Below are 14,332 nucleotides of genomic sequence, written 5' to 3'. Positions count from 1 at the left end.
TTTTGTGAGTTCGCACCCTGTGTGGGGCTGTGTGCTGACAGCTCAGAGCCTGGAGCCTGCTTCAGATTCTGTGTCTCCCTCTCTTTGCCCCTCCCCTGCTTACGCTCTGTCTCTCTCTCAGAAATAAATAAACATTAAGAAAACGAGTTTTCTCATACCCTAAAATCCAGTCTGTCACCTCTCACCAGACCACTGCATGAGCCACTTAACTGGGTCCCCCTCCTCCCTGTCCCACGTCTTCACCTTACCCAGTTCATTCTTCTCGTAGTAATCAACTAGGAGGAAATGTTTGCAACATATTCAAATTAGGCTTATTTTTTAAATATAAAGAGCTCTTAAAAATCAATGTGAAAATACCATATACACAAATAAAACAAAATGGGAATCGTCATGGCTGGTAAGCATAAATAATGTTCTGCTTCCCTAGAAAATGAAAGAAATACAAATTTAAATGACGAGATGCTATGTATGCCTCTCAAGATGAGTGAAATTAAAGAATGTATGCAGTATTAGCAAGGATTTCAGAAATAAGACCTTAAAGATTGCCAGTTGGAGTTTAAAGTGGAGGGCAGGTTGACAATATGTGTCAGAAGACCTTAAAATGTCTTTAGCAATTGCACTTCTGTGAATCTATCTTAAGACAATAATAGGACAGTGTTTAAAAGCCGTATGCATAGAGGAGGATATTTGTTGGAGCTGTTCATAGTGACAAAAGACAGAAAAAAACCTGACTAAGGGTAAAATAAATAAAATTTGGTATATGTAGACCATGGGATTTTATGTAGCCATAAAGAATAATCATGTAGAGGTTTTTTGGTCTTTTGTTTTTTAAATGTACCCTGAAATACTTCCAACAATGTATTTTTTTAAGTGAAAAAGTAAATTACAGAGCAGCATATATGTAACTCAACCTCTTTTTGTCAGAAAGAAGTATGGTGGGGGATGGTATGAATAACACAGGGAAAAGTCTGGAAGACTATATGCCAGAGTACTAATGTGTTTTGCTTTTGATGGTAAATATGTAGGTGGTTTTAATAATTTTTCACTTTTATCTGTATTTTGTTATTACTTATGACAAACAAGTATCATAGAGTCTTTATATGTAATATTTTCTTTTTCTTGGAAAAGTATTTAGGGTATTTTAAACCCCTTAAAAGTAGGAGCTTAAGTAGAAAATATATTGAATCTGGGTAGTTAGCTGTCTGTTGCAGTTTTTTTATTGTTTTCTACATTTGAAATGTATTATAATTAAAAAAATATTTCACTTTTAAGATACATAATAAAGTGGGGAGAAAACACATGTAACATAACTGTCATGTAAAATAGTGTTAATTTTTAAACTGTGTATCTTTTTAAATTAGTATTCATTTTTTCAAGTAATATGTGACTACACTTTTAGAAATATCAAAAAGTACTGAATTCTGATAAAAAAGATCAGTACCCTATCCCACCTTTCTGTACCCCTAGACCAACTCCCAAAAGGGGAAACCTCTAAGCAAATTACATCCACATTTTCACTACCATATTTCTAAACATAAATGTTTCCCTTCTAATGCTATATTAAACAATTTATTGATTTTGGACATTTTTCAATTGCCTCCTGGTTGTGGTAGATAGGATTTAGCTCTCCCAGCCAGATGTTAACATGCTCCCTGTGCTTTTCGTGATATGGCTATATATCATAATTTTTTTGTGAAACCCAATAATATGTACATTATTACCGTGTAAGGATTGTTCACTCTTGAGCTTGGTAGTCTACTCTCTTTTCTTTGTTGACCCTCTCTTTGTTTTTCGCAGAGTTAGTTATCTACTTCTTTAGTGTTTTATATTTATCTATTTATTTTTATTAAAGTATTATTGACACAGTGTTACATGAGTTCAGGTGTGAGTTAATTGCCTTTTTATTTGCATAGTTTTCTGTGTACTTGGGAAGAGATAATGCTATCTCCCCCCCCTTCCCACTCCCGCCCTGACCCTGGCCCCCACAAATTCTGCCAAGCAGTTTAGAATTTTTTCAAAATCTTAACACAGCAAATTTTTTTTTGCCAAGTTCATTCTTTTCCTGAAGACACTACTCCTTTCCACCCTCGACTGGTTGTTCTCTAGCCCCACTACACCGTTCTGACCTGAGGCCTTCTTTTCACACTCTTCAGTTAGATTCCTAATTTTCCTGGATTTCCTGTTATCTTCTTTCCTTTTCCCTGACACCTTCTGTAATAATTTGCTCAGGAAGAGTGTGTGGGAGGTAAATTTTTGTATCTTTGTTCTACCTTTACATTTGACTGATAGGTTGAATTTTGGAATTTTAGGTTGAGGATCACTTTTCCTTAGAATTTTGAAGGAATTTCAAAGTTGGGAACACAAAGATTCCCCTAGTTGGAAAGACAAACAGACTTTCTTGGCTTTCCCACAAAGGCACACATTAGACAGTGAATCTGACTGATGAGGGTGAAGATCCTGTCAGGTCCTTCAAGAAGTCTATCCCATGAAGGCTTATATATATATTTTTTATTACTAAAAAAATTTTTTTTAATCTTTATTTTTCAGAGAGAGAGACACACAGAGTGCATGTGGGGGAGGGGCAGAGAGAGAGGGAGACAGGATCCAAAACAGGCTCCACAGGCTTTAAGCTGTCAGCACAAAGCCCGACGCAGGGCTGGAACTCACGAACCACGAGATCATGACCTGAGCAAAAGTCAGATGCTTAACTGACTGAGCCACACAGGTGCCCTGAAGGCTTATATACTTCTTGACCCCACTTCGTATTCTAGAGACTTTGGCTATGTGCTGGTCCTTCCATCAGGTACAAGTAACCGGTAACAACACCCATGTTGATTGTGTTGTGTACCATCCAGCGAGCAAGCCTAGCCTTCAGGCCTGCCTTATTTCCCTTCCTGCAGCCTTCCTTGGGTGGTAATGGATTCTTCCCCACTGGGGTTGTATGGACAGAGATGAACAATTACGGATTCTGGAGACTTTTATCTATGGGCAACTTATGACTTAAAGAGAATCCTCTGACTTTAAGGTTCCAGGATCCTGTGACTGGTGAACTATTGTTCTTTGCCAGGATGACAAAGTGTGAATTGGCTGGCTTCACCTGTACTGCTTTTTTAAGACCCAGTTAAGGGATCACCCCCTCTAGAAAGCTTTTATCTTCATTTCTTCTTTCCCACTGGCTGTGTGCTTTGTAGGTCTATTTTTCTTTTTTACACTCAGAGCTATAGTAGTAAGGTGTGGTCTTTTTACCCAGGACATGCCTACTCACCCCAGAGGTATTCATGCAACCCACCTTAGGTGACAGGGAGAAAAGAAGTATTTTGATCCCGGAATGGCTATCAGAAATGACTAGGATTTGACTGAGGGAAGTATATTTTTGTATACCCTTCATCAAATAAGAGTTCTAGCTCTAAAGAGGTGGGGGGGACTTTTATGGCTGCAAGGAATCTTACCAAATTCATATGAATTATTCAGGGGAGGAAATGGGCAAAATAAAATCTCTACTGGTGCAATGTTAGTGTGCTGTGGCATATATTTTAGAAAGAACATTGTATCTGGGGTTAAGAAATCTGATTTTAAAATCATAGCTGTCATGAAGAGCTTAGGGGAGCTTGGGCAATATTCTTAACTTCTATGAGCACCTCCTTAAAAAAATTTTTTTTAAATATGAAATTTATTGTCAAATTGGTTTCCATATAACACTCAGTGCTCATCCCAACACGTGCCCTCCTCAATACCCATCACCCACCCCCCCCTCCCCCCCCCCCCCCATCAGCCCTCAGTTTGTTCTCAGTTTTTAAGAGTCTCTATGCTTTGGCTCCCTCCCTCTCTAATCTCTTTTTTTTTTTTCCTTCCCCACCCCATGGTCTTCTGGTAAGTTTCTCAGGATCCACATAAGAGTGAAAACATATGGTATCTGTCTTTCTCTGTATGACCTATTTCACTTAGTATAACACTCTCCAGTTCTATCCACGTTGCTACAAAAGGCCATATTTCATTCTTTCTCATTGCCACGTAGTATTCCATATGTATATAAACCACAATTTCTTTATCCATTCATCAGTTGATGGACATTAGGCTCTTTCCATAATTTGGCTATTGTTGAGAGTGCTGCTATAAACATTGGGGTACAAGTGCCCCTATGCATCAGTACTCTTGTATCCCTTGGGTAAATTCCTAGCACTGCTATTGCTGGGTCATAGGGTAGATCTATTTTTAATTTTTTGAGGAACCTCCACACTGTTTTCCAGAGCGGCTGCACCAGTTTGCATTCCCACCAGCAGTGCAAGAGGGTTCCCATTTCTTCACATCCTCTCCAGCATCTATAGTCTCCTGATTTGTTCATTTTGGCCACTCTGACTGGCGTGAGGTGGTATCTGAGTGTGGTTTTGATTTGTATTTCCCTGATGAGGAGCGACGTTGAGCATCTTTTCATGTGCCTGTTGCTCATCTAGATGTCTTCTTTAGAGAAGTGTCTATTCATGTTTTCTGCCCATTTCTTCATGGATTATTTGTTTTTCGAGTATGGAGTTTGGTGAGCTCTTTATAGATTCTGGATACTAGCCCTTTGTCTAATATGACATTTGCAAATATCTTTTCCCATTCCGTTGATTGCCTTTTAGTTTTATTGTTTCCTTTGCAGTGCAGAAGCTTTTTATCTTCATGAGGTCCCAATAGTTCATTTTTGCTTTTAATTCCCTTGCCTTTGGAGATGTGTCAAGTAAGAAATTGCTGCGGCTGAGGTCAGAGAGGTTTTTTCCTGCTTTGTCCTCTAGGGTTTTGATGGTTTCCTGTCTCACATTCAGGTCCTTTATCCATTTTGAGTTTTTTTTTTTTTTTTTTTTAATTTTTTTTTTTTAACGTTTATTTTTTTTTTTTTTTTTTTTTGGGACAGAGAGAGACAGAGCATGAACGGGGGAGGGGCAGAGAGAGAGGGAGACACAGAATCGGAAACAGGCTCCAGGCTTCGAGCCATCAGCCCAGAGCCTGACGCGGGGCTCGAACTCACGGACCGCGAGATCGTGACCTGGCTGAAGTCGGACGCTTAACCGACTGCGCCACCCAGGCGCCCCTTGAGTTTATTTTTGTGAATGGTGGTCTAGTTTCATCCTTCTGCATATTGCTTTCCAGGTCTCCCAGCACCATTTGTTAAAGAGACTGTCTTTTTTCCACTGGATATTTTTTCCTGCTTTGTCAAAGATTAGTTGGCCATACTTATGTGGGTCCAATTCTGGAGTCTATTCTATTCCATTGGTCTATGTGTCTGTTTTTGTGTCAGTGCCATGCTGTGTTGATGATTACAGCTTTGTAGTAGAGGCTAAAGTCTGGGATTGTGATGCCTCCTGCTTTGGTCTTCTTCTTCAATATTACTTTGGCTCTTCGGGGTCTTTTGTGGTTCCATACAAATTTTAGGATTGCTTATTCTAGCTTCGAGAAGAATGCCGGTGCAATTTTGATTGGGATTGCATTGAATGTGTAGATTGCTTTGGGTAGTATTGTCATTTTAACAATATTTATTCTTCCAATCCATGAGCACGGAACGTTTTTCCATTTCTTTATATCTTCTTCAATTTCCTTCATAAGGTTTCTATAGTTTTCAGCATACAGATCTTTTACATCTTTGGTTAGATTTATCCCTAGGTATTTTATGCTTCTTGGTGCAATTGTGAATGGGATCAGTTTCTCTGTCTTTCTGTTGCTTCATTATTAGCGTATAAGAATGCAACTGATTTCTGTACATTGATTTTGTATCCTGCGACTTTGCTCTATTCATGTATCAGTTCTAGCAGACTTTTGATGGAGGCTATTGGGTTTTCCATGTATAATATCATGTCATCTGCAAAAAGTGAAAGCTTGACTTCATCTTTGCCAATTTTGATGCCTTTGATTTCCTTTTGTTGTCTGATTGCTGATACTAGAACTTCCAGCACTATGTTAAACAACAGAGGTGAGAGTGGACATCCCTGTCGTGTTCTGATCTCAGGGGGAAAGCTCTCAGTTTTTCCCCATTGAGGATGATATTAGCTGTGGGCTTTTCATAAATGGCTTTTATGATGTTTAAGTATGTTCCATCTACCCCTAATTTCTCGAGGGTTTTTGTTAAGAAGTGATGCTGAATTTTGTCAGAAATTGCTTTTTCTGCATCGATTGACAGGATCATATGGTTATCTTTTTTTTTTTTTTTATTAATGTGATATATCACATTGGTTGATTTGCGAATGTTTAACCAGCCCTGCAGCCCAGGAATGAATCCCACTTGATCATGGTGAATAATTCTTTTTATATGCTGTTGAATTCGATTTGCTAGTATCTTATTGAGAATGTTTGCATCCATATTCATCAAGGATATTGTAGTTCTGTATTTCTCTTTTTTTGCTGGGTCTCTGTCTGGTTTAGGAATCAAAGTAATGCTGGCTTCATAGAATGAGTCTGGAAGTTTTCCTTCCCTTTCTATTTTTTGGAACAGCTTGAGAATGATAGGTATTATCTCTGCTTTAAATGTCTGGTAGAATTCCCCTGGGAAGCCATCTGGTCCTGGACTCTTATTGTTGGGAGATTTTTGATAACTGATTCAATTTCTTCACTGGTTATGGGTCTGTTCAAGTTTTCTATTTCTTCCTGTTTGAGTTTTGGAAGCGTGTGGGTGCTTAGGAATTTGTCCATTTCTTCCGGGTTGTCCAGCTTGTTGGCATATAATTTTTCATAGTATTCCCTGATAATTGCTTGTATTTCTGAGGGATTGGTTGTAATAATTCCATTTTGATTCATGATTTTATCTAGTTTTCTCATCTCCCTTTTCTTTTTGAGAAGCCCGGCTAGAGGTTTATCAATTTTGTTTGTTTTTTCAAAAAACTAATTCTTCTCAAAAAAACCAACATTGTGAGTAGAGAAGATGGTGGGGTATGAGGACGCTGGGCTCACTGCGTCCTGCTGATCACTTAGATTCCACCCACATCTGCTTAAATAACCCAGAAAACCACCAGAAGACTAGCAGAACAGACTCTCTGGAGCCAAGAGTAGACAACAGGCCCTCGGAGGAGGGTAGGAAGGGCAGAGAGACAGTGCGCGCTACACGGACTGGTGGGAGGGAGCTTGGGCAGTGGAGGGGCAGCCCGCTTGGCAAGGTGGAATCCCCGAGTCTGGCTTGCAAAAGTGGAGGGGCCGGACTGCGGGAGTTCTGACAGCCAGCGGGACTTAACATCTGGAATGTTAAAAGTCAACAGCTCTGCTCAGAGAGCAGGAGGGTGAGAGGACACCAGGAGGGAGAGGTGGTGAGCCCTGGAAGACAGAGCTCAGCTCGGCGGTGAACAAAGGCGCTGGCCAGCACCATCTCCCTGTCCCATCCCACAGCTGAAATCCCAAAGAAAACCAGTTCCCGTCACCGAACTTGCTTGTACCGTGCAAACACCCAACGCTGTGCTTCTGTGGATCCATCCCTCTGATGGGTCTGCCTCCCTCTCGGTGCTGCAGGACCCCTCCCACAGGGGACCACTGACAGCAAAGCTAGCTAAGCCTGCCCCTCCCACCCCTGTGCACCTTGCAGATCCACCCCGGGTAATAAGCCAGATCCCATCAGAGCAGCACCACAAGGCTGGCAGTGTGCAAGTAGCCCAGACAGGGGCCACACCACTCCACAGTGAGTCCTGCCCCTGGGAGAGGGGAATATAAAGTACACACCAGTCTGACTGTGGCCCCAGCGGTGGGCTGGGAACAGACATCAGGTCTGACTGCTGCCCAGCCCACCAACACAAGTTACTCCAGACAGCACAGGGGAAGTGCCCTGCAGTTCTGTGCCACCCCAGGGACTATCCAAAATGATGTAATGGAAGAATTCTCCTCAAAAGAAACTCCAGGAAGTAGCGACAGCTGACGCATTGATCAAAAAATGATTTAAGCAATATAACAGAACAAGAATTTAGAATAATAATCATAAAATTAATTGCTGGGCTTGAAAAAAGTATAGACGACAGCAGAGAATTTATTGCTACAACGATCATGGGACTAAGAAATAGTCATGAGGAGCTAAAAAATGCTATAAATGAGCTGCAAAATAAAATGGAGGTGACCACAGCTTGGATTGAAGAGGCAGAGGAGAGAATAGGTGAATTAGAAGATAAAATTATGGAAAAAGCGGCAGCTGAGAAAAAGAGAGATAAAAAAATCCAGGAGTATGAGGGGAGACTTAGAGAACTAAGTGATGCAATGAAACGGAACAGTATCTGTATAATAGGAATTCCAGAAGAGGAAGAGAGAGAGAAAGGGGCTGAAGGTGTACTTGAACAAATCATAGCTGAGAACTTCCTTGGATCTGGGGAAGGAAAAAGGCATTGAAATCCAAGAGGCACAGAGAACTCCTGTCAGACATAACTTGAATCAATCTTCTGCATGACATATAGTGAAACTGGCAAAATACAAGGATAAAGAGAAAATTCTGAAAGCAGCTACGGATAAACACGCTCTAACATATAAAGGGAGACTGATAAGACTAGTGCAGACCTATCTACTGAAACTTGGCAGGCCAGAAAGGAATGGCAGGAAATCTTCAATGTGATGAACAGTAAAAATATGCAGCTGAGAATCCTTTATCCAGCAAGTCTGTCATTTAGAATAGAAGGAGAGATAAAGATCTTCCCAAACAAACAAAAACTGAAGGAATTCATTACCACAAAACCAGACCTACAAGAGATCCTAAGGGGGATTCTGTGAGTGAAATGTTGCAAGGACCACAAAGTACCAGAGACATCACTACAAGCATGAAACCTACAGACATCACAATGACTCTAAACCCATATCTTTCTATAATAACACTGAATGTAACTAGACTAAATGCTCCAACTAAAAGACATAGGGTATCAGAATGAATAAAAAAACAAGACCCATCTATTTGCTGTCTACAAGAGACTCATTTTAGACCTGAGGACACCTTCAGATTGAAAGTGAGGGGATGGAGAACTATCTATCATGCCACTGGAAGTCAAAAGAAAGCTGGAGTAGCCATACTTATATCAAACAAACTAGACTATAAATTAAAGACTGTAATAAGAGATGAAGAAGGGCATTATATAATAATTACAGGGTCTATCCATCAGGAAGAGCTGACAATTATAAATGTCTATGTGCTGAATACAGGAACCCCCAAATATATAAAACAATTACTCATAAACATAAGCAACCTTATTGATAAGAATGTGGTAATTGCAGGAGACTTTAATACTCCACTGACAACAATGGATAGATCATCTAGACACAGGATCAATAAAGAAACAAGGGCCCTGAATGAAACATTGGATCACATGGACTTCACATATATATTTAGAACTCTGCATTCCAAAGCAACAGAATATACTTTCTTCTCGAGTGCACATGGAACCTTCTCCAAGATAGATCACATACTGGGTCACAAAACAGCCCTTCATAAGTATATAAGAATGGAGATCATACCATGCATACTTTCAGACCACAGTGCTATGAAGCTTGAAATCAACCACAGGAAAAAGTCTTGGAAAACCTCCAAAAGCATGGAGGTTAAAGAACACCCTACTAAAGTATGAATGGGTCAACCACGCAATTAGAGAAGAAATTAAAAAATATATGGAAACAAATTAAGATGAAAATACAACAATCCAAATGCTTTGGGATGCAGCAAAAGCAGTCCTGAGAGGAAAATACATTGCAATCCAGGCCTATCTCAAGAAACAAGAAAAATCCCAAATACAAAATCTAACAGCACACCTAAAGAAACTAGAAGCAGAACAGCAAAGACACCCCAAACCTAGCAGAAGAAGAGAAATAATAAAGATCAGAGCAGAAATAAACAATATAGAATCTAAAAAAACTGTAGAGCCGATCAATGAAACCAAGTGTTGGTTTTTTTTAAAAAACAAACAAAATTGATAAACCTCTAGCCAGGCTTCTCAAAAAGAAAAGGGAGATGACCCAACTAGATAAAATCAGGAATGAAAATGGAATTATTACAACCAATCCCTCAGAAATACAAGCAATTATCAGGGAATACTATGAAAAACATTTTTTTTAATGTTTGTTTATTTTTGGGAGAGAGAGAGCGACAGCATGAGTGGGGGAGGGGCAGAGAGAGAGACAGACAGAATCCAAAGTGGACTCCAGGCTCTGAGCTGTCAGCACAGAGCTGGATGCAGGGCTCAAACTCATTGACCGTGACCTGAGCTGAAGTCGGACACTTAATTGACTGGGCCACCCACGTGCCTTGAGTACCTCCTTTTTAAAATCTTTATAGGTAATAGTGTCCTGCCCGCCTTGAGTTGTGAGAGTTAAATGTGAGCTGGCATGTGAAAAGACCTAGCGTGGAACTTACATATTTTAAACTGTAAGACTTATTTCAGCAGGAAACACACTTTCCCAATCTAGTAGGCTTTAACTCCTTCTCAAAAGGTCTTGGATGTTTTTATTAGTGTTAATTGATCTTAACAAGTTATCACATAGATATCCTAAATTGTTTTATCTTTCATTTTTGTAAGTAAATTATAGAATTTGCAGTGATGGATCCTAGTAATCTCTGGAAACCTATTTGTAATGTGTCTATTGAGCCTGTCTGTGTCTGAGCTATATTCCAAAACATGATTTTTGTGTGCATGAGATTCTCTTTGGTTGTGGTCCATTGTAACAAGGAGCTCCTTTAAAATTCTACCGCATCCATACCTGTGCTTCTTTGATTTGGAATTTGACCGATATATTTAATTGATGAATAGTTGAACATTTGTTAGTGTATCTATATCTATATCTATATATCTATATCTATATATCTATCTCTTTCTATAGATAGATAGATAATGTGAACTCACTGTGTTTTAAAGCTATTTAAGATAATCTATATTAAGATCAGCTATACGAAATATAGAATCTATAGTCTATTAAGAAATCAATATAAAGCAAAATTATTTAGAGTAACCTTTCTATGGTACATACATTTTTTTTCCAGAATAACTTAGAAGAGGATGAAGACGTGGAAATGAAAAATAGTATAACCCAGGGAGACAAACTACGTGCCTTAAAAAGTCAGAGACAGCCACGCTCCTCACCATCCTGTGCATTTAGGTAGATCAATTTTAAGCTTTTAAATTTATCTCATGCCTCCATTTGTGGATAGGATGTTTAATCTTCTCTTTTGAATATCATTATACAAGTGCCATGCTTACCTCTTGGTTTTGTTTTTGGCTTATTGCCATTTTGTGTTGTTAACTATTTTATCACTATAGGGAGAAGCTAAGTTTTAGAAGCTTACTGAAAGCAGCTCCTGCAGTTTCAGTCTCTGGAGTCCCACCTCTTTTAAAAAATTTTTTTTTAATTTTTTTTTTTTTTTTTTTTTGGGAGAGAGACAGAGACAGAGAGCAAGCAGGGGAGGACAGAGAGAGAGGGAGACACAGAATCCGAAGCAGGCTCCAGGCTCAGAGCTGTCAGCACAGAGCCTGACTCGGGGCTTGAACCCACAAAACACGAGATGATGACCTGAGCTGATGTTGGCCGCTTACTGACTGAGCCACACAGGTGCCCCTCTGGAGTCCCACCTTAAACTGCTGTGCAGTGAGGTGTCTCTGGGACCGTGCTCTAAATTCCATTTGGAATTCTACTCTCCCTCCACGAGTGGGTGTCCTATCTTGTCGTGTCCTATTCTCACAGGTGTGCTGAGGCTTTTGTTTTGAATCTAGAATGTGTAGAAAAGTACTGAATGCCAAGCTTTGGTATATCCTAACACCTTAGCTTTATGTTCTCTATTTGAGAATTGAATAAGCAATTATTACCTGTGTCTGTACAGTTAATAACCATCCTGAGCTTAAAGTCTAAAATTACTAATCAGAATCAACTGATGGAACTTGACTTGTGATCCCAACATTTGGATCCTGCTAATGGTTCAGATTACTTAAAGAAGAAAGTCTTCAGGATCAATGTAGGTGCAAAAATCTGTGAATATCGTCCAGATTCTTTACTGGGGTGACAAGTTCACAAATGATTATAATGAGAAGTGGCTACTTTTATTTGCCTTTTAAGTGAGAGGCATGCACAACAAGAGGGGTGTTTTGCCAGCAGGATACATGTCAAACAGACTCACAGGGGATTTAATTTTCATGTGTTATTTGGGAGGATTATAACACAAGTCAGATTAGGTCTGAGCACATCATTACCTATGCTCTGAGTACTGGTGCCCTGACCTGAGAAATGAAGGTGTATATAGCTCAAGTCAAGGTAATCGTTTGCCATAGTAACATGAGAAGATGGGATAGCAAGCCTGGTCTTGGTAATAACCACCAACTACCACTAGAAAGTTGAAGAGATGTACCATTCACTGAGCAGCTACTACTGTCAGAAGCCACGTTAGGTACTTAGTTTGGAGATGAGGATTAACTGAATTAACACAAAAGATATGCATCATTACCCACATTTGGGTTGGTTGCTTGAGGTTAGAGAACGTCAGCCCCTCCCCGGTGGGATGGATTTGGATTGGAGCTGATCTTCAAATCCAGTACTGTTCAGAGTGTGCTCTGCTCGCTATGAATATCACCTAAGTCAGTGCAAGGTCCTTCAAGATTTCTAATCTCTTTTACTCACCATCTCCCCCCTTGAAACTCTTAAGAAATGGCTTTATATCGCTTAAAATTAATTTCAATCAGATTTATATTTGATTCTTAAGAAATCTTAAGGGGGAGAGAGGGATAAATTGGCACATAACTTGGCACATAAGTAGGCAAAAGAGTGAGAGACTCTCCACTACCCAAAATTTACAAGGCTATTCTGATATGATTTTTCTATTTTCTTTTTTAATTCTCAGAATTTTTGTTTTATTTTTTGGAATTCAGTTTTTTTCTAACAGCATCATGGTGTCATCAATCAAAAATTTAAAAAAAAATTTTTTTTTAACGTTTATTTATTTTTGAGACAGAGAGAGACAGAGCATGAACAGGGGAGGGGCAGAGAGAGAGGGAGACACAGAATCTGAAATGGGCTCCAGGCTCTGAGCTGTCAGCACAGAGCCCGACACGGGGCTCGAACTCGCGGATCATGAGATTGTGACCTGAGCCGAAGTCGGACACTTAACTGACTGAGCCACCCAGGCACCCCAAATATTTTTTACCCTAAGTGGATGCAACACCACCTTCTGATTTAAAGCAATTTGCTGTAAATGAAAGTCAAGATGAAACAAAATGACTAAAATTGGTTTCCTGCTGGTTGTAGGATTTACTTTAAAAACGGAATGAGTACTGATATCATACATTTGGGAGGTTTCTCCCTTTTGCCAATGTAATATTTGTACTGGTTTGACTCCATATGATCTGCCTTTTGGTCTTTGCTTAAACGTGCGAACCTGGCAGTGCGTGAGCATTTGTCTTTGATTTCCGTAGGTTGGATGATACGAAAGGGCACCCAAGAGCAGTGCCCCAGCCTTTCAGGTACTGTGAATGAGGTGAATTTCTAGTAGCTTATAAATAAACACTGCCCTTTAGATACATTTCCCAACCCTTAAACTGGTGAAAACAAATCGCGCACAGCTCTTCCCTTTTAAGTTCCTTCCTTTGTGTTCCAGATTGTTACAACCCACCTTATTTTTAATGCTCACCATGAAGAGGATTTTTGTTTTCTTGAGGTGCTCACAGGGCCATGTGGCTGTCGTTGTGATGTTAACATAGTCTGTGCTTCCAGCACATTGTGGGGTCTCTAAATTACCCTTGCTCTGCAATGTGCCTTTCAGTCCAGTGATAGATTTTGCCTTTGAGTTTTTAATATTTCTGTCGGTTCTCTTTGCCCCTAGTTTTTACATGTGTTTGTTCTCCTTTATTTTCTAGTTTTATTTCCTTCCCCGTCCTCTATTTGAAGAGGAAACATTAGTGTTTTTCTCTGCAAAAATGTCCCCCAAAGCATCCCAGGGTGGTTCCTGGGTACCAGTGGTACCAGCGTGCAGTGTAGGGCTTGATGGGGGCCATAGACATGTTTGCCAAAACTGTTAATGCGATAGGGGTAAAAATCCAACTCACCCCTCACCTCTGGTTCTCATTCAGCCCTCGGTTTTAGGGCTGTTTTGTGCAGGCAGTTCTGAGAGGGATCAGACTTCTCCAGAAGCTTGAGCTGCTTCCTTGTACCACTTTCCCCATCTTTGTTTTAGAGGCAAACCATGTACTTAAGCTGTTGTTTGGGGGGAAGAGGATGAAGGCAAGAGTCTACAAGTAAATAATCTTTTCTAGAACAGATACATTAGGTCCAGGTACATTAAATGGTTTGCTCAGGATAAAACAGGTTTGGTATTAAAAACTGTGACTGGGCCCTAGTAGTCCAGGTTTGAGTCAATTTTCCCTCTCTGTCCACTCAG

At 39.9% G+C, this 14,332-nt stretch overlaps 1 protein-coding gene across 6 annotated transcripts in view; it reads left to right on the top strand.

Moving 5' to 3' along the window:
- Positions 1-14,332, top strand: part of CDC14A (cell division cycle 14A) — a 185,930-nt gene that overhangs the window by 148,155 nt on the left and 23,443 nt on the right. For 5 of the 6 annotated variants that reach the window (XM_049616724.1, XM_049616722.1, XM_049616725.1 and 2 more), the window contains exons 12-13: positions 10,955-11,070; positions 13,371-13,418. In XM_049616724.1, coding sequence (XP_049472681.1) covers positions 10,955-11,070; positions 13,371-13,418 — 164 coding nt within the window. The remainder of the gene's footprint in view (positions 1-10,954; positions 11,071-13,370; positions 13,419-14,332) is intronic. The other variant, XM_049616721.1, reaches the window with a different exon arrangement.

This window comes from Panthera uncia (assembly GCF_023721935.1).
Source record: "Panthera uncia isolate 11264 chromosome C1 unlocalized genomic scaffold, Puncia_PCG_1.0 HiC_scaffold_4, whole genome shotgun sequence".
In the NCBI taxonomy this organism is placed as follows: domain Eukaryota; kingdom Metazoa; phylum Chordata; class Mammalia; order Carnivora; family Felidae; genus Panthera; species Panthera uncia.
This window is presented reverse-complemented; position numbering and strand designations above follow the sequence as displayed.